The sequence below is a fragment of the Nipponia nippon genome, unplaced genomic scaffold (genome assembly GCF_047370975.1).
Source record: "Nipponia nippon isolate SJK-2023a ecotype South Korea unplaced genomic scaffold, ASM4737097v1 scaffold_8, whole genome shotgun sequence".
Lineage (NCBI taxonomy): Eukaryota > Metazoa > Chordata > Aves > Pelecaniformes > Threskiornithidae > Nipponia > Nipponia nippon.
Window position 1 is genome coordinate 20,560,001 of NW_028262402.1, and position 18,476 is coordinate 20,578,476.

Genomic DNA, 18,476 nt, shown 5'->3' on the forward strand with positions numbered 1-18,476 from the left:
TGAAACCTTTCTTAGTGTACCCTTTAATACTCATCTCTGCTGGGATCTCTTTATCTGCTATGAAAGAACAGAAATGACCAATATCAGGAAGATTAGGTCCTTCTTGCCTCGGAAAACATGGCATTTCTCACACTCCGCTGGGTATCTAATGAGTTTTGTGTGTAACATACAGAAACAATTTGTGTAGTGAGAGCCAAAGATTAGAGTCAAAGATTACCCAGAAGGGAAGTAGATTAAAAAGAGATTTTAAAAGAGAGAGGTATTCAAATACACAACATACAAACACACAGACACAGACACACACAGGGTTGAGACAGCTGATGTGATTCCATTATTTCTTGTGCGAATACTCTTCCCTGAAGGTGTGATGGTATGAATTTTAAATCAAAGGACATTGAAAGAAATAATGCATTTGCAGCCACAGATAAAAGCAACAATGCTGCACATAATAAAAGCAGATGGGACACATCTGTGTCTCTGCAGATTAAGTGACATATGGCAGTGACATGCTTTACATTCTCAGAAATCTGCAAAATTTACAAAATAAGGTGGATGTTTTTTATAGCTACCAAAGCATTAGAACATGCCACATTTTTGTAAGTGCTGTTACCATTCCAATTCTTTATGCTGATGAAATTGCCTGTGAAATGACCTGCTTTTTCTCTGATACTACTCCTGTTACTTCCCCCATAATTCATAATTGCATATAGTGTGTGTGTGTGTATGTCTTCCTGTGATCATTCTATTTGCATTCCCAAGGAAATAGCTAAAAATCCCTGTAAGAGTACAGTGATAAAATAAAAAGAAAATAAATAATAGAAGAGGAGCTATGGCAGAAGAGTCTGCAGGTTGTTAGGAAAATACTTGGAAGTTCTAGGATTTAGCTCTGATACCCATAGCTTTTCCTAATGGCTTTTTGCTCTGTAAATATTCCAATTATAATAAGATTGTATACAATCATTACGAAACAAAGTATAATAATAACTTTCAGTATAATGACACTGTTTTTCAAAAAAAGGCCAGAACTCCACTCAATTTCTTTTAGGAAACAGTAAAATAAACAAACAAATGAAAACAGAGAGAATGCGGCAAAGTAACAATACAGAGAGAAAAAAATGACATAGATGCGGTGAAATACCTGCAGAAAGTACAAGGGGAATGAATAAATACCACAACCACAATATCGCTGCAGTTTAGGACCTTTTATGAAGTAGCAGGGGACAAAATATTTAAAAGCAACAATGTGATGGACCAGGAATATGCTGTTGATTTTAACTTACTGTGCTCTGCAAAGAGGTTGTATATGCAGATGATACTGGGAACTGCTTTTGAGAAGGGAAGGCAAAAAAGGCATGTTTTGTAATTGAGAGACATGTTAGCATGCATATGTGTAAATATAAAGTGATATGGGAAGAATATGATATTTGATCTGAAAACCATTTGTTCTTTAGGTACCAATAACTCCCATAATCTTGTATGAATAAAGTAATAACTTGTGTGTAAGGCTCAGGGCTCTGCCAAAAGAAATGAGCAACAGCTAGAAAACATTCAGCTAGCAGCTGGCCCAGCAAAATGTTCAAAGATTATGAAAATAAAACGAGAGAACACTATGAACCAGAGGTGGAATGGTCAATAAATAGAGGTACCATGGCTGAAAACCTCTTGGAAATCCACGTCCTTCCACCTACACTCTTGTTAATATTTCATTATTTATTCTTTACTGTGCACAGCAAGCCATTACATGGCCCACACCAGGCATGCTCAATCAAGAAGGTGACCACTTTTGGAGCAAACCTGGTGAACTGGCAAGGGCTGGAGTCTTGCCTCGTAGCTCAGGGAGCTCTGCATGCAAAGCAGAGCAGGAGGATTGACCAGCCAAGACCAGATATGACAGCACAGCTCCTAGGAAAGGAGGGAGCATCTGCCTTCCTGGGGATGGCATATGGATAGTCTGGCCAGAGCTAGCTGCAATTTTGACAGACTGGGATACCAGACAACGCTGAGCAGCCTCCAGCCCCAGCAAACACTTCTGCAGATCTGAACCCAAACCCACAGAAGAAACAAGGAGTATTATGGTGGCACAGTGGGGAGGACAGGATGACACTCAAGCACGGAAGTGGCAATCCATGTCCAGAGGATCCCACCCAGGCAGAGAACGTGAAAGAGGTTTGTTGTTAGGCCGCAGCCATATGCCTAGAGCCTTATGTCTCCTCAACAGGCCAGGCAAAATTGTAAAGAAATAAACCAATGCAGCCAGTGAAATCATATGCAGCACACAAGAAAGGAGGAAGGGCTTTGCCAGTTTTAGGCAGGTTTCTCTTTTTTCTTTTTCTCTTTTTCTTTTTCTTTTTCTTTTTCTTTTTCTTTTTCTTTTTCTTTTTCTTTTTCTTTTTCTTTTTCTTTTTCTTTTTTTTCTTTTTCTTCTTTCTTCTTTCTTTTTCTTTTTCTTTTTCTCCCACTTCTTCTCTTGCTTTTTCTCTTTCTTGTTATTTTTATGTTATTTATATATTTATGTTTCCCTTTCTCTTTTTTTCCCTACCCAGATGTTTGGATTATTTATTTAGTTTTTAACTTTGCAGCCAGAGCAGATATCTGAGTTAGTTACACCAAGATCAGCATGTCTTAGATCACCATAAAACATGCAGGCCAATTGAGGAAGCTTTCCTTGCCATCACTGGCAATAGGACATAAGGAGTGCAGTCTGAGCTTGAGCTTAGGCATGCACAGCTGCTGACTTCGAGCTGACATCAGCCAGTACCGGCTTGATCTAATTTAATTGCAGTGTCTCAGAGAATTCAAACCCCTTTATAGATACCATGAAGGCTCACAGTCAGTATGAGACACCATCTGTGCAAGCCTCACCAGAGGTGCCTCTTTCCCTCTAGCTATCCACACTTAGACCAAATACATGGATGCAGTTATTAACTTGCTTCTAGGCTTTCTCTGAGGAGGTGTCTGCATTTTTATTTTTTTTTAATATACAGTTATCCCATGTTTCAGTCCTAGTCTCTTGGCCTAACCTGTCTGGGACATTGCAACATGTCTGTATTTAATAAAGAGGATGAAATCTCACATGCAGACCAGGAAAGACAGAGCTCAGACTGTACGCTAAGAGCAAGATGACTTGCTTTATTTCCTGCTGAAATAATGCAAGGCAAGCATGTTGTAAGGGAAAAAAAGGAGGTGAGGAACATCTTTTCAGATACATTTCAGAAATAAGCCCATAAGGAGGCTACCATCTTCTGTTTTCTTGCTACAGGTTCTTCCTTCACATCATGATCCAGCACAGAGAATACCACCCTACCTGGGGAGTTTCCTGGTCTCACTGTAATGCATTTGGAGGGACCCACATTTTCTTGTATCTCCTGTTAGAGCAGGTGGTAGCATTCTGCAATAAAGAAATAGCTCCTAGGCAGGTTACCTTGCTGTGCAATTCTCAGCAATTCCATCCTAGAAAGAAACATGAAATTCAACTATGCATGTATTCCCAAGACATTGGTAGCAGTTTATAGGTCATGTTGATCAATCAGTGGGCTTCTTGCAGACTTCTTTACACAGGCAGAAGCATGGGAGGAGATTCTGAGAGCCATTTAAGAGTTGAATGTAGTCCATGAATACCTCTGTTGTCCATAAAGCTCTTTGCAAAACCACCAGGGAATTGGTTGCCTTGTGCCTCCCAATTGCCTGCAAACTACAGCAGCAGTTTAGGGAACCATTTCAGATTATTCAGAGAGTAAAGCTTGAGGGACAACCTAGTCCTTGATCTAGTAACTCAATGTCTCCTTTGTACTGAGGAGCCCAGAACTGGACCCAGCACTCCAGGTGTGTCTCAGCAGTGTTGAGTAGAGAGGAAGGATCATCTCTCTTGACCTACTGGTGAGGCTCTGCCTGATGCAGCTGAGGATGCTGGTGGCCTTTCCTACAAGGGTACCTCATTGCTGATTTATAGTCAACTTGGTATCTATAAGAACCCCCAGGGCTTTTCTGCCAGCCTGCTCTCCAGCCAGTGGGCCCCAGCCTATCCTGGTGCCTGGGGCTACTCCTCAGTCGTACTTCCTTTCATGAGGAACTTCATGAGGTTCCTGTCAGCCATTTCTCCAGTTTTTCAAGGACGCTCTGAATGGCAGCAAAACCATGTGCTGTATCAGCCACTCCTCCCAGTTTTGTACCATCTGAAAATTGCTGAGGCTGCACTCTGTCCCATCATTCATTATGATATTAAACAGCATTGGCCCCAGTATCCACCCCTGGAGTACTCCCCCACTGGCTGGCCTTCAGCTGGACTTTGTGCTGCTAACTACAACTCTCTGAGCCTGACAGTTCAGCCACCTTTCAATCCACCTCACTGTTCACTTATCTAGCCTGTAAGGCATAGCCAAATGTCTGTGAGGATGTTCTTGGAGATGGTGTCAAAAAGTCTTGCTAAACTTGAGATAAACATCATACACTGCTCTTCCCTCAAATTTTAATGAGATTATATGTCTTCCTACTGCTTCAAAGATAATTCAGAAACAAGGGGGGCACTGTCTGAGGCAGTGGGACATAAGAGGCTCTCTGTTGCTCAGATATCCTTTATCTAGAAAGTGTCATGCCCTTTGCCATTTACTTGGACTTTCCTGTAACATACATAGACAAGTAAGTAAGTCTGGCATTGCTTTTGGGAGACTGACTTGGCAGCCTTAAATATTGACATCCAGCCTCCAGCCTAGTTTAAAAGATGAAACAGTGCCACTGCTTTTGGTTAGATGTCTGTGACTGAGGGGTAGGCAGTGGTAAGGCTTATTCTACCGCTACTCCTGAGAGATCCAGGCTTTCCCATCACCAGCAAACACTCCAATTAGCACACAGAGATGTAGTGTCACAATGCATTAGCACAAGCATTAGAGAGGAAAAAAGCAGAAATCTCTCTGGAGTATGAAACATTAAGTATTTGAAGATTACAATTTAAAGAAAAAGTCTATGAAAATACAAGTCTGACTTGTCACCCACCTCAGTTCCTTCTCCAAAGCAGCTGTAGCAGAAAGATGGCAGTGTGATTAGACTAGCCACGTCTTTGTGGTACCAACAGCTGCCACGGCTGTTTGCCAGGACACCCCAAAGGCTCCACTGCTTTTGAGACTATGGAATTTCGTAAGCAAAACCATGCAGCACACGAACATGTGGTTACCAATGCCAACTCAGCAGGCTAAGAATAGATCAGCTAAGGCTATGTTAACAATTTCGGATACAAGAGGTCGCAAAGTAATAGGATCATATTACAGAGGGGACAGTTGAAGAAAGGATGGAAAAGCAGGTGTGAAATTGCAGTACTGGGCTACTTCAGCTCATGAAGTTTAACAGGGAAAGGGTCCTGGCTTCAGCATGGTTGGAGCACACAGTACAAAGACACTTTCCTGAAGCACACAGCTAAGGGTTATGCTCAGATCTCTCCAAGTCAGACCTCCCTTGGTGGGGCTGCTTTAATGCACCATGACAGCAATGGTACCAGGGCACTCTAGCAGCCCAGCCAACTTCCAGAGACCAGTGAAGGGCATTTTTCCCCTGTAAAAGCTGAGGCAGCCAGTTTAAAAGGAAGGTTAAAGGCAAATATTGCATAAGCACTCAAGATAAGAGCAATAACGCAGGCAGTCATTTCTTCCCTAAAGCACAGGAACGTGGCGGGGGGGGGGGGCGGTGGTGGTGGTGGCATGGGCAGGTAAGAGAAAGGACAGCAAATTTGCTCAAATCTTTCCATAGAACAACGTGTAGTGATTTTCACTCTTTTCCTTTCCACAGAAGGATCTTACAAGGGAGTCAGAGTAGTAATGAGCTAGAGTGTTAGTAGTTAATTTTTTTTAAGAGCTCATCAATCACATATGCAGAAAAGCTGTGTCTGTCACACCCATGTGCAGAATTTTGGGGATTTCTTCGGGGAACTGCTTTCAAATTGCAAACCTGTTAAGAGGGGTTTTTCAACAAAACAGAAAAACAATGGGGACAGTGTGACCAGCCGAATGCCAGATCCCTTCTTTCTTTTCCCCTAGTCTCTCAGCAGGGTGAAAGCCAGAGGCACTTGTACAGAGAACTGCTGAGAAACTACAATCGTCTTGAACGACCGGTAGCGAATGACTCCCAACCCCTTGTAGTCGAGCTCCAGCTTTCTTTGCTGCAGATAATTGATGTGGTAAGTTACTTGCTGTTGTTCTCCAAGGCACCTGTTCAGCATAGCAAATCTGATGTCTCATGTAGGGACCATACTTTTAATCAGGCTTTCAGAGGTGAAAGCAGACTGTCTTTGGCTAAGCATCCTCCCTAAATGCTGACACTTTGGAGGAGTGAATATCCTCCTAAAAGCACAGCCATCTCTGATACAACATGAGCTGCAAGGAGATTATAATTAATCTAACTATATAATTATAGTTTATTATTATAACTATATAATTATAGTTTTTTCCATTTGTTTTAAACAAAAAAAAAAAGAATTCAATAAATTAGAAGCCATGTGTTACTACAAATTATTAATGATATATTCTTCTCAGAGCCATGTGGAATGCAATAACTGAAGACCATGTGCAGCATTCAAAGCTAGCATCACTGCACTTATGCTTTTTCATTAGACATTATAATGGCATTGGCTTCTTCTCCCACCATGTCTTTACCACACACTGCAGCTGAAGGAGCCTGCCCTGAGATGACGTTAAGAAATAAATAAAAGCAAAACCTGGATGCACAGCCCTCTAATTATCTTGACTTCAACATGATTTTTCAGAATTGGAGATTTGACACATGGAAAATTTTAACATAATAATCCAAATCCCTTTTTTCATCATGAAGAGGATTCTTTATTATAAACCATGATATACAGAGATAATTTCTTTCATATACATGGAAAAAACAAGCCAGGAGAACAATTTTGACCACCTTCACCCTATCAACACACCAAACAGCTGAACATGTTAATGGTCCTTTCCTAATAGTCAGTATTATGGGCTGGTTTCCAGTACACCATCACTGTCATGGAGGGAACAAGGAAGAGAGAGAGATGTGCAAACCTCTGTGCAGTGGCAAACCAGTTTGACAGAGGCCTCAAATATTTAAACTTTTTAAAGCTCTCGCAATCTTTCTGAAAATGCATAGTGCACCAGGTGCTCTTCCTGGAGGGGTAAGCAGGACTCTGAAAGTCTAGCCCTCCAGCATCGTGCTGTACAAGTGGCAGGTCCAGCCAGTTGTGGTGTTACTGGAGGCAGGCAGCAGCCATTCAGGCCCCTGCAGCTTTCTGTTTTGAAATGTTAGCAACTGCATTGAGCTGGAAGAGAGAGGAGATCGGTACTCTCAACTAAAGTGACTCATTCACAGGCAGGAGCTCACAGTCCTCTTAATGAACAAAAGAACAGAGAAATCCTCCAGCTAATTTCAAGTAAATTTCAGCAAGCAATTCCAGATTTAGCAGAGAGGTCTTAGCTCCAAAGATCTTGCTCCAGCCCTTCTTTTTCTGGTGGTATTTTCTTGCAGTAATATGAAGGTTGGGAGCAGTTAAGGGGACTTTTTAGCCCTAGGGCTGTGACTGTACATTTTCACAGTCAGGAGGAGTTACATAAAATCTTTTCTCAGTGAATGTGAAACCCATCCTTTCAGGAAATCAGTGTTTCTTTAAGCACTTTCTCTACATTATGTCAATGTCCATTACAAGACTTCAGTCTTCCCTTTTGATTGTCCACAATAGGAAAGAGGTAATCTAAATGGTCATACATACCAGAAACAAAGCTTTGCTTCCCTCCATCTCTGCACACACTACAGATGCTAGAAGTTAATCAGCTCATAACATTAATGACTTGTCCCAGGCTTGTGGTATTGCAAACTGCATTCATGGTATTTTTAAAAACCATCCAGAGTCACCTGAAGTGTTTATATTGCTTGGTGTAAAAAGGTGCTTGTATCCTCTGAGGAGAGACAGAAAATCCCTTGGAAGTCAAGTCCCTGTAGTAGAAGGGTTGCTGTGGCATCAACAAGTGGCTAAACCAACCAGCCTGAAAATCCGCAAAACACTGCTCCCATGGATCCCTAAATCAGGAAGCAATGCAGGAATATGCCAGCAGCAAGCAGGTTGTGAGCAAGGACGCAGCCCCTCAGCCTCCACAGCTGGCTAGATAGTGTCTGGATGCTCCAGCTGCTGAAGAAATATGTCTGTTTAAAAGGAGGGTTGTGATAGTCACAGTGACGTAAAGAGTAGCAGGCAAGGTACAAAGGAGAGGTAGCCTCTATTAGCTGACACACAACGAGGCAAACCAATCGGGAAGGCCGGGGGTTAGTAGACTCTGCCTCCTCAGCTGCCCTGCCTGGCACAAAGTGAAGCAACTGGTGCACAGTTGCTTCTTGCTCAGTGAGGGACACAGACCACATCACAGTCTTGGCAATGGTGTATGCTCTAACAAAGCGCAAAGCTGCTCTTTCTGAGGACTTGTGTGTCCATCATGCTCCATTACCATAACAGACCAGGGTGCTAGGCAAGGTCCCAGCCTGAGGGGACTTTATGCACCATGCTCCCTGGGGAGGAGACAAGGACTCTGTGCCCAGGGGAGTTTGGTGTGCCAAGGCATATATCAGTACTGCTGGACACACTGTGATGCTTTGCAAATAGTCACTGCAACTGACATGAGACAGTGGACCCTGGACTGGTTTCTCTGTGGGAGAAAACAAGGTAAAGAAGAGGAAAACAAGTCTCCTGTTTTACTGTTGCATGGAAGGAAGGAGGGGTTTGCCACTGATACAGAAACTCGCTCCTTACCCTTGCTGAGACCTGGCATCACATCTAATGCACTCCTACCTGAGACAGGTTCCATGATGTGCCTCCATAAGTCTGTTTCCTACACATATGGTATTATAATGTAATTAAATCTAAATTTATCTTCTGTGGCCAGCCTGCTGAGAACAGCATTGATGACGATCTAGATTCACTTTGCTACATAGACAGGAAAGACAGCTCTGAGGTCCCTGTAGTTTGCCAAATAGTAGTGACAAGTGATTTTACTTAAAATCTCACCTCCTCTTCTCACATCCATTCAAAGAAAATTTCAAAGCATGACTACCTTGGATTAGGTTTTCTGCTCCTACCAGCATGGATCTGCCTGCACAGGATCTGTGTGGTTTTTAGCACTCAAAGCCAGCCATCATACTCAAACCCGTGAAGAACATGTTCTCTGCTTGTCACAGCTGTGGTAGACAAATGAAAGTGAAGGACTTCTTGTCATTGGGGTTAGGACTTTTTCAAAAATTATATTAATTCACAACTACAGCCAAGACAGGCCTCTTACATACAGGAAACAATAAGCAGAAAGAGGGACAGTTACACCCCCTGTTTAGCAGCAGGGCTCAGTTCAGTTTGCCTTGTCCCCCATATGTAAGGATAAGTTCATGCTGAACTGTCTCATGTGTATGCAGTTTCTGAGGGTCAGTTTTGCTTGGAGCCTGCCCTCCACCTTTCCCTGGCAGAAGCCAAGCACTCCCTGTGCATCAGCAGAGCCTGTGGCTGGTAATCTCTCCCAGAGCGCTGTCAGGCCTTGCCAAGCCCTGCCAGCCCAAGCAAGCATAGACCACATCCAAGAGTACCTAGAACAAGAATTCTCTTCTTATTTCGTCTAAGAGCCCAGCCAGTTGGTCAGGCTAGAGCGATTAAGAAATGAGGCATGACATTTTTCACAGCAGAGGAAATGCAAGCATTTTTCCCCTGGCTCAATGTGATAGGAGACTGCTAGGTAGAAACAATTTATCATCACAAATGACGGTTTTCATTGCTCCTGTTGGCATTTGCAAGGGACCTTGTCTGTAGGGGTCTACATCCTTTATGTGGAAGCACTGGTGAGGTATTTAAAAAAAATACAGTCCTTATTTTCCAGCTTTTTTTCTGCTGTTTACCATTATCTTTGGGTCAGTGCACCTGTACCACTGCAACAATAGCCTCACTGCACTTGGTGGTCCACAGGAAAAGCTTGTTTTCTTAGCTTTCTAGGCCGCACATTTCCTCAAACTGCAAGTTTAAATGTAAAAAGACAAAAAGAAACCAAGCAGTTAACCAGCAGAAGAGTATGAAGAAAAAACAATGGCCAGACCAGAAATGTATCACACATTTTTAAGAAACCCTCTAAATGAAGAGCCTAATTTTAAGAGTGTTACAATGCTGCAGAGATAATAAATGCCTTAAAATCCCCTTCCAAAAGCAAACACACCGCTGAGGATTCTAGTAACTACAGCCTTTCAGAGGCTGTACACGGCTAAGCACACTCATTAACCTCATGCAAGAAGGAGGGCCTAGCCTCCACATTGTCCCTAACAATGTTCTCTTCTGCAGAGCCACCCCAAGGCTCTCTGTGTATGGTGAAGTCCTGCAGTACTCTTCTCCTCCATGTTCACCCTTACAGCTGCCACTGACCCAGAAAACCACCCCAGCAGCTGACAGGTTGCCCGATTATGTAATGCCACATGGTTGTTCATGTGCTCTTGTGGAAATTTCCTTCTGTTTCAGAGGGCATAACAACCAGAAAAAGGGACTGCGAGTGGCTAGTGGGGAGCCACAAAAATACTGAAAAGAATCCCAACCACCCATGAGTCTTTTTGCATTTCCCGAAGCCAAAAAATACATCATTTTACTGTATTTTGGGCTACAAACACAAAACAAATCCTATGTCTGGAATATTTTTAGCATATACTGTTTTGATTTGATTGAACAGTGTGTAAAATGATTGTACATCCTAGGGACTGCAGGATCATCCCAAACCTGATCACATGCTTGCAAACTTAATACTGCAGATTTTGTTGCTGCAATGTGTCAAAGCTCTTGACAGGTTTGGAATGCAGCAAGATAAGATAACAGAAGAGCTTAGTGGGGCAACAAAGAACAAAGATTCCGTTTTTTCTCCTGAAAACTGAGTCTGTGCTTTGCTCTGCAGGGAAACCAAAGGAAAAGATCTGCACATACTTACCCTCAGTGCTCAGATGCAGTCATTACCGCTATAATCAGCATACTACCTTAGCAACACAGCAGTTTTTACCTTCTCTACCAGGAATTTATCAAGCTGTTGGGGTCAAGCTTTAGCTTGCACTGGTTTTCCCTTAAATCAAAGACTGCAGCCCTGAAGGGCTTGGGCTTTTTTGATTTTGGGTTGGTTTGGGGTTTTCCTGGGGAAGTGTTTGGTGACAGATCAACTTTCAAATGCAGGCATTTCTTCACATCAGAGATGCCCTCATCAGCCGGCTCAGTTCCCGAGTGATCTGCTCCTCAATTAGCAGGATGCTTGAACTCAGTCCCCAAGAGCTGGTGTGCAACGAGCTCTTTGCTGGAGAGTTCTCCATTTGAGTGAGAATTGCCAAAGCTAGAGGCTGCCTGTCAGTGGACTCTGTGCCGTAAGTTGAAGGTGAGAAGGCAGGAGGAAGGTGATGCCTAGCCTTCTGTCTGACACAGGTCTCATACTGTCAGTTTCTTCACATAATCTCTGTCAGATCTGAATGCCTTTAGCAGCTGATTTCCTTGCTTTTAAGTGCTTTTGTTTCACAAGCTGCAAGGGGCCTTGTTAAACTCCACCAACTTGTGAAAACAACTCTGCTTTCTCATCTGAAAATGTGCTTATTCATTCTGGCAAGCCTTAATGTAGCGCAGGCACTGTTTCCTCCTTTGTGAGGTGTGACTGGAGGCAAAAGATGCCACAGGGGTGTGAGGCAGTGGTCCTGCCAGTGGGGCAGAGGGCAGTGGCAGCCAGCCGCTCTGGTCCTGGGTGCTGCCCCAGGGGCAAGCCAGACCATCATCCTCCTTATCATCCAGTCTTCTAGGAAAGAGGCTTTCTAGGGCTGGTTCTGCAGGTGAATTGAATGGCCGGAAATTTCAGGGGTTAAATTTCTAGCTCTAATTCTCCTCTTCCTTCCTAAACTGGCTTTACAGCAGCTAGGTCATCCCCTCCCACCTTTTATCCCTGCACCATCACATGTCCAAATCTCTGTGCTGGCTGTTATGTAGCAATCCCAGATCCACAGACAGTGATTCAAGGAAACAAATATAAATATGCCAGTACACAAAAGCACCTGTTCACATATTATTTCCAATATAGTATGAGTGTTCACTAGATTAAACCATGATCCTGATAGTACATCCTCTACAAATCTTTTATGGATAGATAACTTCAACAATGTAAGCCTGACCACTCAAGACCGAAACACAGAGTATATGAAAGAGAGAAGTAACAAGGAAAGGATTATGAAGCAGGTATTCTGAATTTTATTTAATTACAAAGCATTGGTAAGTCCTAGAGAGAGAAACTGACTTTTTCAACCCTTCTAGAGTAAAGTATCTTTTTTTTTCCCTCTCCTAGTAATGCCTTTGGATTTATTTGTAGGCTTCCTGCATAGCCTTTGCAAGCTCTGTTGCTCCTTTTATAGACTCACTCCAGCAAACCACGTATCATTCCAGAAAGTTTTTCTCCATCAGAAATTTCAGTCTCATCTTGCAAGACCAAATTCAGTGAGACCAGAGCAGTGAGGCTGATGCAAAATGGTGTAACTGAGAAGGAAAACAGACTGGACATAATTATAAAGGCTGAAAATCAGTAATTAGTGATCATGAATAGTAGTCATTACAATTCTAGGCAGAAAAATTACAGAAAGGTTGCTAGACCAACAGATTCATTAAAGTTAAATCCCAAACTCTCTCCCTTGGTCATAAAGCTCACTTACTGTGACCAATTTTGAACTCTGGGAAGAAAAATTAAATAAATGGCCGCTTCATTAGCATGGAAGGAGCTTGAAAAGTGGGAAAGCCAGGGCTAATTGAGCCATGAATTAGTATTTTTGCTGCCTTCTAAGTGCCAGGCATTATCAAAATGTCAGTCTCATGAAACCAATTAAACATGTGACATGTGAGTTTGCTAGCACAATGAAGTTAGGCTCCATGGGTATTATAGCTTCCTGTCTAACACTACTTAGTGCACACACTTGCATAAAGCATTATAATGAAGCCTTAATTACCCAAATTTTACCTGCAGCTTTTTTTCATTGGTTTCTGACTGGCTCAGGGCAAAGAGTGGAGGGGGCTCACTAAGTGAGCAGCAATTCAATAGTTTGTTTTCTGTCGGCATGGTTCCCCAAGCTGTACTTGGTGGCTGTGGCTCTAACAAAAGAATGGCTGATTTCCTTCTGTGGTTTTCAGTGGTGGTCATCCAGCTTGGGCATTTCACAATAACTAACCAATTTTCTGTGTGCCTGGTGAAAAGGCTATACTAATGCCATGTGAAGATGTGGAAATTTAGGTCTTGAGCCCATGGATATCGCTTAATCTTGGGTAACTAATCTGAAGCCATCAAGGAATTTTAAGGGACTTAAGTACTTTTACAGTACTCCTCAAGGAGCAAAATTTATTTAAAGTGAGATTTTCCTGGTTATTGAGAGCAGCCCTGAGGAGAAGGACTTGGGGGTGTTGGTTGATGAGAAACTCAGCATGAACCAGCAATGTGCACTTGCAGCCCAGAAAGCCAACCATATTCTGGGCTGCATCAAAAGAAGCGTGATCAGCAGGTCGAAGGAGGTGATTCCCCCCCTCTATGCCACTATGGTGAGACCCCACCTGGAGTACTGGAGTATCCAACTCTGGGACCGCCAATGTAAGAAGGACATGGACCTGTTAGAGTGAGTCCAGAGGAGGACCATGAAGATGATCAGGGGGCTGGAGCACCTCCCCTTTGAAGACAGGCTGAGAGAGTTGGGGTTGTTCAGCCTGGAGAAGGTGAGACCTTATAGCATCCTTCCAGTACCTGAAGGGGGCCTACAAGAAAGCTGGAGAGGGACTTTTTACAAGGGCACATAGTGATAAGACAAGGGGTAATGGATTTAAACTGAAAGAGGGTAGATTTAGATTAGATATAAGGAAGAAATTCTTCACTGTGAGGGTGGTGAGGCACTGGAACAGGTTGCCCAAAGAAGTTGTGGATGCCCAGTCCCTGGAAGTGTTCAAGGCCAGGTTGGATGGGGCTTTGAGCAACCTGATCTAGTGAAAGGTGTCTCTGTCCATGGCAGGAGGGTTGGAACCAGATGATCCTTAAAGTCCCTTCCAACCCAAACCATTCTATGATTCTATGATTATCACTCAGGAACTTAATAGCAGTGGCAGGGAAAGAAAGTCATCCTTTGGAGAAGCACTCAGCTGCTTGAAATGGAAAACGTTTTCCACATCTCCTTCCAGGAAAGGCAGCATGGTCCCCAGAAATCAGAGACTTCTCATGGCCATGCCTCACTGTTGCCAGGGGACTGTGGAAGCTGGCATGGGGCAGGGGCACTGCAAACGGTCACATTTCTAAAGCCACCAGTTGCAATAAAGCAGTTAAACCAAAGCTGTTGGGGTGGCCTTGAACCTAGTATTTCTTAGTTTCTCAGTGTTTGGAAGGTTGGTATTTTAACACTGTGTTCTCTGAGTGTAACTCCTGAGAGACAGTGACTTCAGCTCCTCAATAAAAACCTTTCCCCCCATTTTCCGTCCCTGATCACAGGCTTTAAAAACTCACTTGAGTTTTGGAACAGGCCTACATCCCCTTACTTTGTTTTTTAGTCCTGTATTTGCATGCTGCTGTGACAGCACAGCAAAGGCAGCCTTGCAGATAGCCTGAGTGTGAGTCTCTGGTAAGTACTCAGGGCTGGCCTATTTGGGACCGTTCTCAACCCTCCTCCCACTGCTTTCCCTGTGATTTCAAATGCTGAAAAAGGCAATGAATAATGAATAGCTTGGAATAATGATTTGTGTCTAGTCCTGTTTGTTGAAACACCTGCCGACTGTGCACAAAACACACGGAGGGCTATTTCAGGGTGAGGTATCCACCCTGGAGAATACACAAACCACGTACCTGCTATGTGTGGATGACTTGGGGTTTTAATGGAGGCCTGACTGCTTTTGGATGGTGACATAACATCCTTTTCCCCACAAACCAAGCATGTATGTCAGTTCATCCAAGCAGTCAGAGAACAGCACTGGGCTGGAAAGCCATGTGAGGCCCTCTGACCCAGCTCCTGGGGTTTCCATGAGAAGCATCTCTGAAACAGTGGGACAAAGCTAGTGGCTTCACTCTCACCAGGACCCTGTAGCACTGTGGGGACAGGGAGTCCCTGGAATGTGAAGGTCTTTGTTGAAGAGCTTGAGGACAAACAGTCTCAAAACCAGTGCTGGAGTCTATGATGTGACACACTTCACAGCAGTCCTGATCTTCAGGCACTGCTGAGAAGATGCATCTTGGAAAAATAAAATTAGTTTCCTAAGGCAGGTACCCACAGCCCCGGGCTGTAGTTGAAGGTCATGTCACATATGCAGGGCAAGAACAAGTCTGTCTTTTTTCACCGCAGTGGCAGTATGAATTGGAAAATGTGGGCAAAAAGGCAGGTAAGGCACAAATCTGTAGGCCTGGCAGACTTTCAGTCACCAGTTGTGTGACTGAGTGGGAGGGCTGCCTCCTCTGACCCCCTGGCTGGCAGAAGAAAATGGCATTTCTTCCCTTGTTCCTTCCTCCCACTCTCACCTTTGGGGAATGCACAGGTTCAGTACTTCCTGCAGCTGCTTTTGCATCCAGGCCTTTGCGTTTAACATCCATACTAAAGCAACTGTTTGGTCTTTGACATATGGAGAGCCAAGGCCTTCACAAGGAACACCTTTCACAGACTTTGTTGACCATAGATAATGTTTCCTGAGGAACACAGCTGACATCCCTGCATTTGCAGGCTGTTCTCACACAGCCCCTGTTTGAACATCATGCCCCTCCCAGTACAGGGCTCTCTTAAACTCTCCACTCTCACCACCAGTGATTGCTCCTGGCTCCAGGGGTTTGCAAGGGGAGGAGTGTGATCGGACAGTGCCCAGACCCTGCAACGTATAAAGCTCCTGATACGAAAGCAAGTGTGCAAAGGGCTGCTGTAAGCAGCAGATAGGAGTGCAATGATACTCCCCCCAGAATGCTCTTCTAGGGAGAACACTGGGGGTGGTTAGAGGCTGTGGGACCAGGCAGCCTCATGCTGCTACCCAATGCGAAGACCAAAGGCAGATTGTGCTGCTTGCCCACAGTGAAAGGACACGTGCCTCTCCAAGACAGGAGAGGCACCAAAAAAGGCATGACCTCAAGGAGCAGCCAGTGGCAACAGATGGGAATGTGGCTCAACCTTAGGTGAAAAACACTTATGAGACATCACCTCCAACCATTCATAGGAGAAAAGGCCCAAGCAACAAAATGAGAAAAGCAGGAGGGTGTGGGTATTCAGCTATGAGCTCTTAAGCATATCCTCCTTGGCTTGACAATGCTGGCCTGGCTGTGTGTCCATCCTGATGGGCAAAGAAATGCTCAGCAGGCATCGATGGATGTTTGTTCATCCTTTGTTATTCCAGTGTATTTTTGTATCGCTCCCTAACCTTTCACCTTGACTCGGAGCCATCCCCTCTGATTCCCATCTTCCTTCTGAGGATGCTTTTTAATGAGACCCCTGAAATATATAGGCTGTCCAGCGATGCTTACTCTGAATGTTGCCAAGGCAACCCGTGTTTTCCTCAAACTGTCTGGTTTTGTGGGACTTCAACCATAGAATACATTTAAGCTAAATTTTAGATAATCAGCTGAAGGTGTGGGCAGATAGGTATTTCAGCAATGGAAAGGACTGCCTGCTGCAGTCATAGACTGACTGTACAAGCATTTGAAAGCCTCATCAATTCCTTTTGATACTCTTGATCAAAATCCCGTGCAGAGACCAATGCCTCTGCTACCAAAACTTTTCAAGTCTCCATGTCAATATCTCCCTGTCTCTTGACCATATCCCTCCTTGTATTCAGCACAAAAACAGCGTAACAAAAAAAAAAAAAAAGAAAAAAGGAAAAAAAGAAAGAAATTAACCAAAGTAGCCACATATCACCTTTGGTGACCTCTGAGAGTTACCTGTTCAATTTGGGACTTTTCTGATCAGTGTCTTGCAATAAATCAATGGCTGATTCAACTCCCAGTTCTGTGGCTCTGTGAGAGGGCAAGGATTAATGATACCTGTCAGTCACCTGTTAACAAGTGTCTTGCTACAGATATGACATGTTACCATATGATGTGACTACTGAACCAGGAAGGGCTTGGTTTTTTTTTGTCCATGTGCTATGACTCAGGTAATTATGTGGCTGAGGGCAGTTTCATTTTATCTAGATGTTGGCCTGTCAAGGGAGAATCTACTGACAGGCAGTGGTGCAAAAGGCAGGCAGACCTACACACATTGTAAGCTTTGGTTTGAGAGCAGGGAAAAGAAAACCAAACTAAAACATTCACATGTTGCAGCATGTGCACTGGAACAAACCAAACTAACTCTGTCACTCTCCATGGGTCAAAGTTGGCTGTAGGAATAAGCAGATATCCAGGGGAGAGGAGTAACTGGGGTCAGGCTGGAGATAGAAAGGGGAAAAAGTGACCCAGATAAAGACAGGAAGGATTTAGAGGACAACTGTTGCAATAGCTAGTGACCACAGCATTAGTGTTTCCAGCATTTTTGATTACCAGAAGCAAACTAATTTGTCTGAAGCAAACTAATTTGTCTGAGCCAAACATTTGCAGCCCAGGGGAACTGCCAGGGGAGTGCTGGAAAAGCATCTCTGGGGGCTAGTCATCTCCAGCCTCACCTGGGATCTCAGCAGGGCTGCTTTGGTTGCTTTGCTGCAGGGAAAGCTGGGAGCTGAGAGTCTGCCAGACACAGAGGGAAGGTTATCTCCAAGGCTGACAGTGCCAAGTGAGGCAGAAGTCTTCCACAGGAAAAGCAGCATGATGGATTATTCAAGTTTTCTCCTGGGAGGAAAGGCATCCTCACAAGTAACCTTAAATTCCTCTGCACAAACCAATGACACACAGTGAGGGAAGAGCCTCCAGCAGTTCCCAAGCTCAAGAATTAGCAAAGTAGTACTGGCCAGTGACGTCTTGGGACAGAGTAAGGCATACACTCGTGGTTGTCTCTAAGTATCTTTTTAACAGACAAATACAGTTTCTCCTGTGCCCAGGTATCTTAGAGATGCACACAGTCCACAGGTCATGATGAAGACAGCAGGAGCTGTGATTCCTCCGCAGCTCTGGAAAGGCGAGGCAACCAGCCCACTCCAAAGGCCAAACTGTTTCCTAACAGTGTGCAAAGCTACATGGCTCAATCAACACACCTGCAAAGATGGAAAGCTCCATAAACACCTCTGCCCTTAAAAGCCTCTTGCTCTAACAGGGGATGGATTCAGACTCCAGACTTACATAGCCCTCACCTCCTGGGCAGCATACGCTCTTCCCCTGGCCAGGGTCCTCAGGGTCCTTCTCTAGAAGGGGCTTAGCAAGAGAGCTACACCTGGACAAATGCCTGCCCAGTGTAAAATGAGCTTTGCTGCTCCTTCAAACCAGGCACTTCTGGCAAATTCAGATCTTGTTTAGAAAACTTTCTGTTCCATGCTTTGATAAGAAGGACCCATCAGGCTGCATCTGTTGTTC

The 18,476-nt window shown here is 44.0% G+C and overlaps 1 protein-coding gene across 4 annotated transcripts in view; it reads left to right on the plus strand.

Moving 5' to 3' along the window:
- The window catches only part of LOC104017557 (neuronal acetylcholine receptor subunit alpha-7-like), a 66,905-nt gene that overhangs the window by 10,565 nt on the left and 37,864 nt on the right, over positions 1-18,476 (plus strand). For 2 of the 4 annotated variants that reach the window (XM_009470594.2, XM_087741978.1), the window contains exon 2: positions 6,024-6,163. The exons of 1 other annotated variant lie outside the window; for it this stretch is intronic. In XM_009470594.2, the coding sequence (XP_009468869.2) occupies positions 6,024-6,163 (140 nt within the window). Of the gene's footprint in view, positions 1-6,023; positions 6,164-18,476 lie in introns of those variants that run through there. One more of the 4 variants, XM_087741980.1, reaches the window with a different exon arrangement.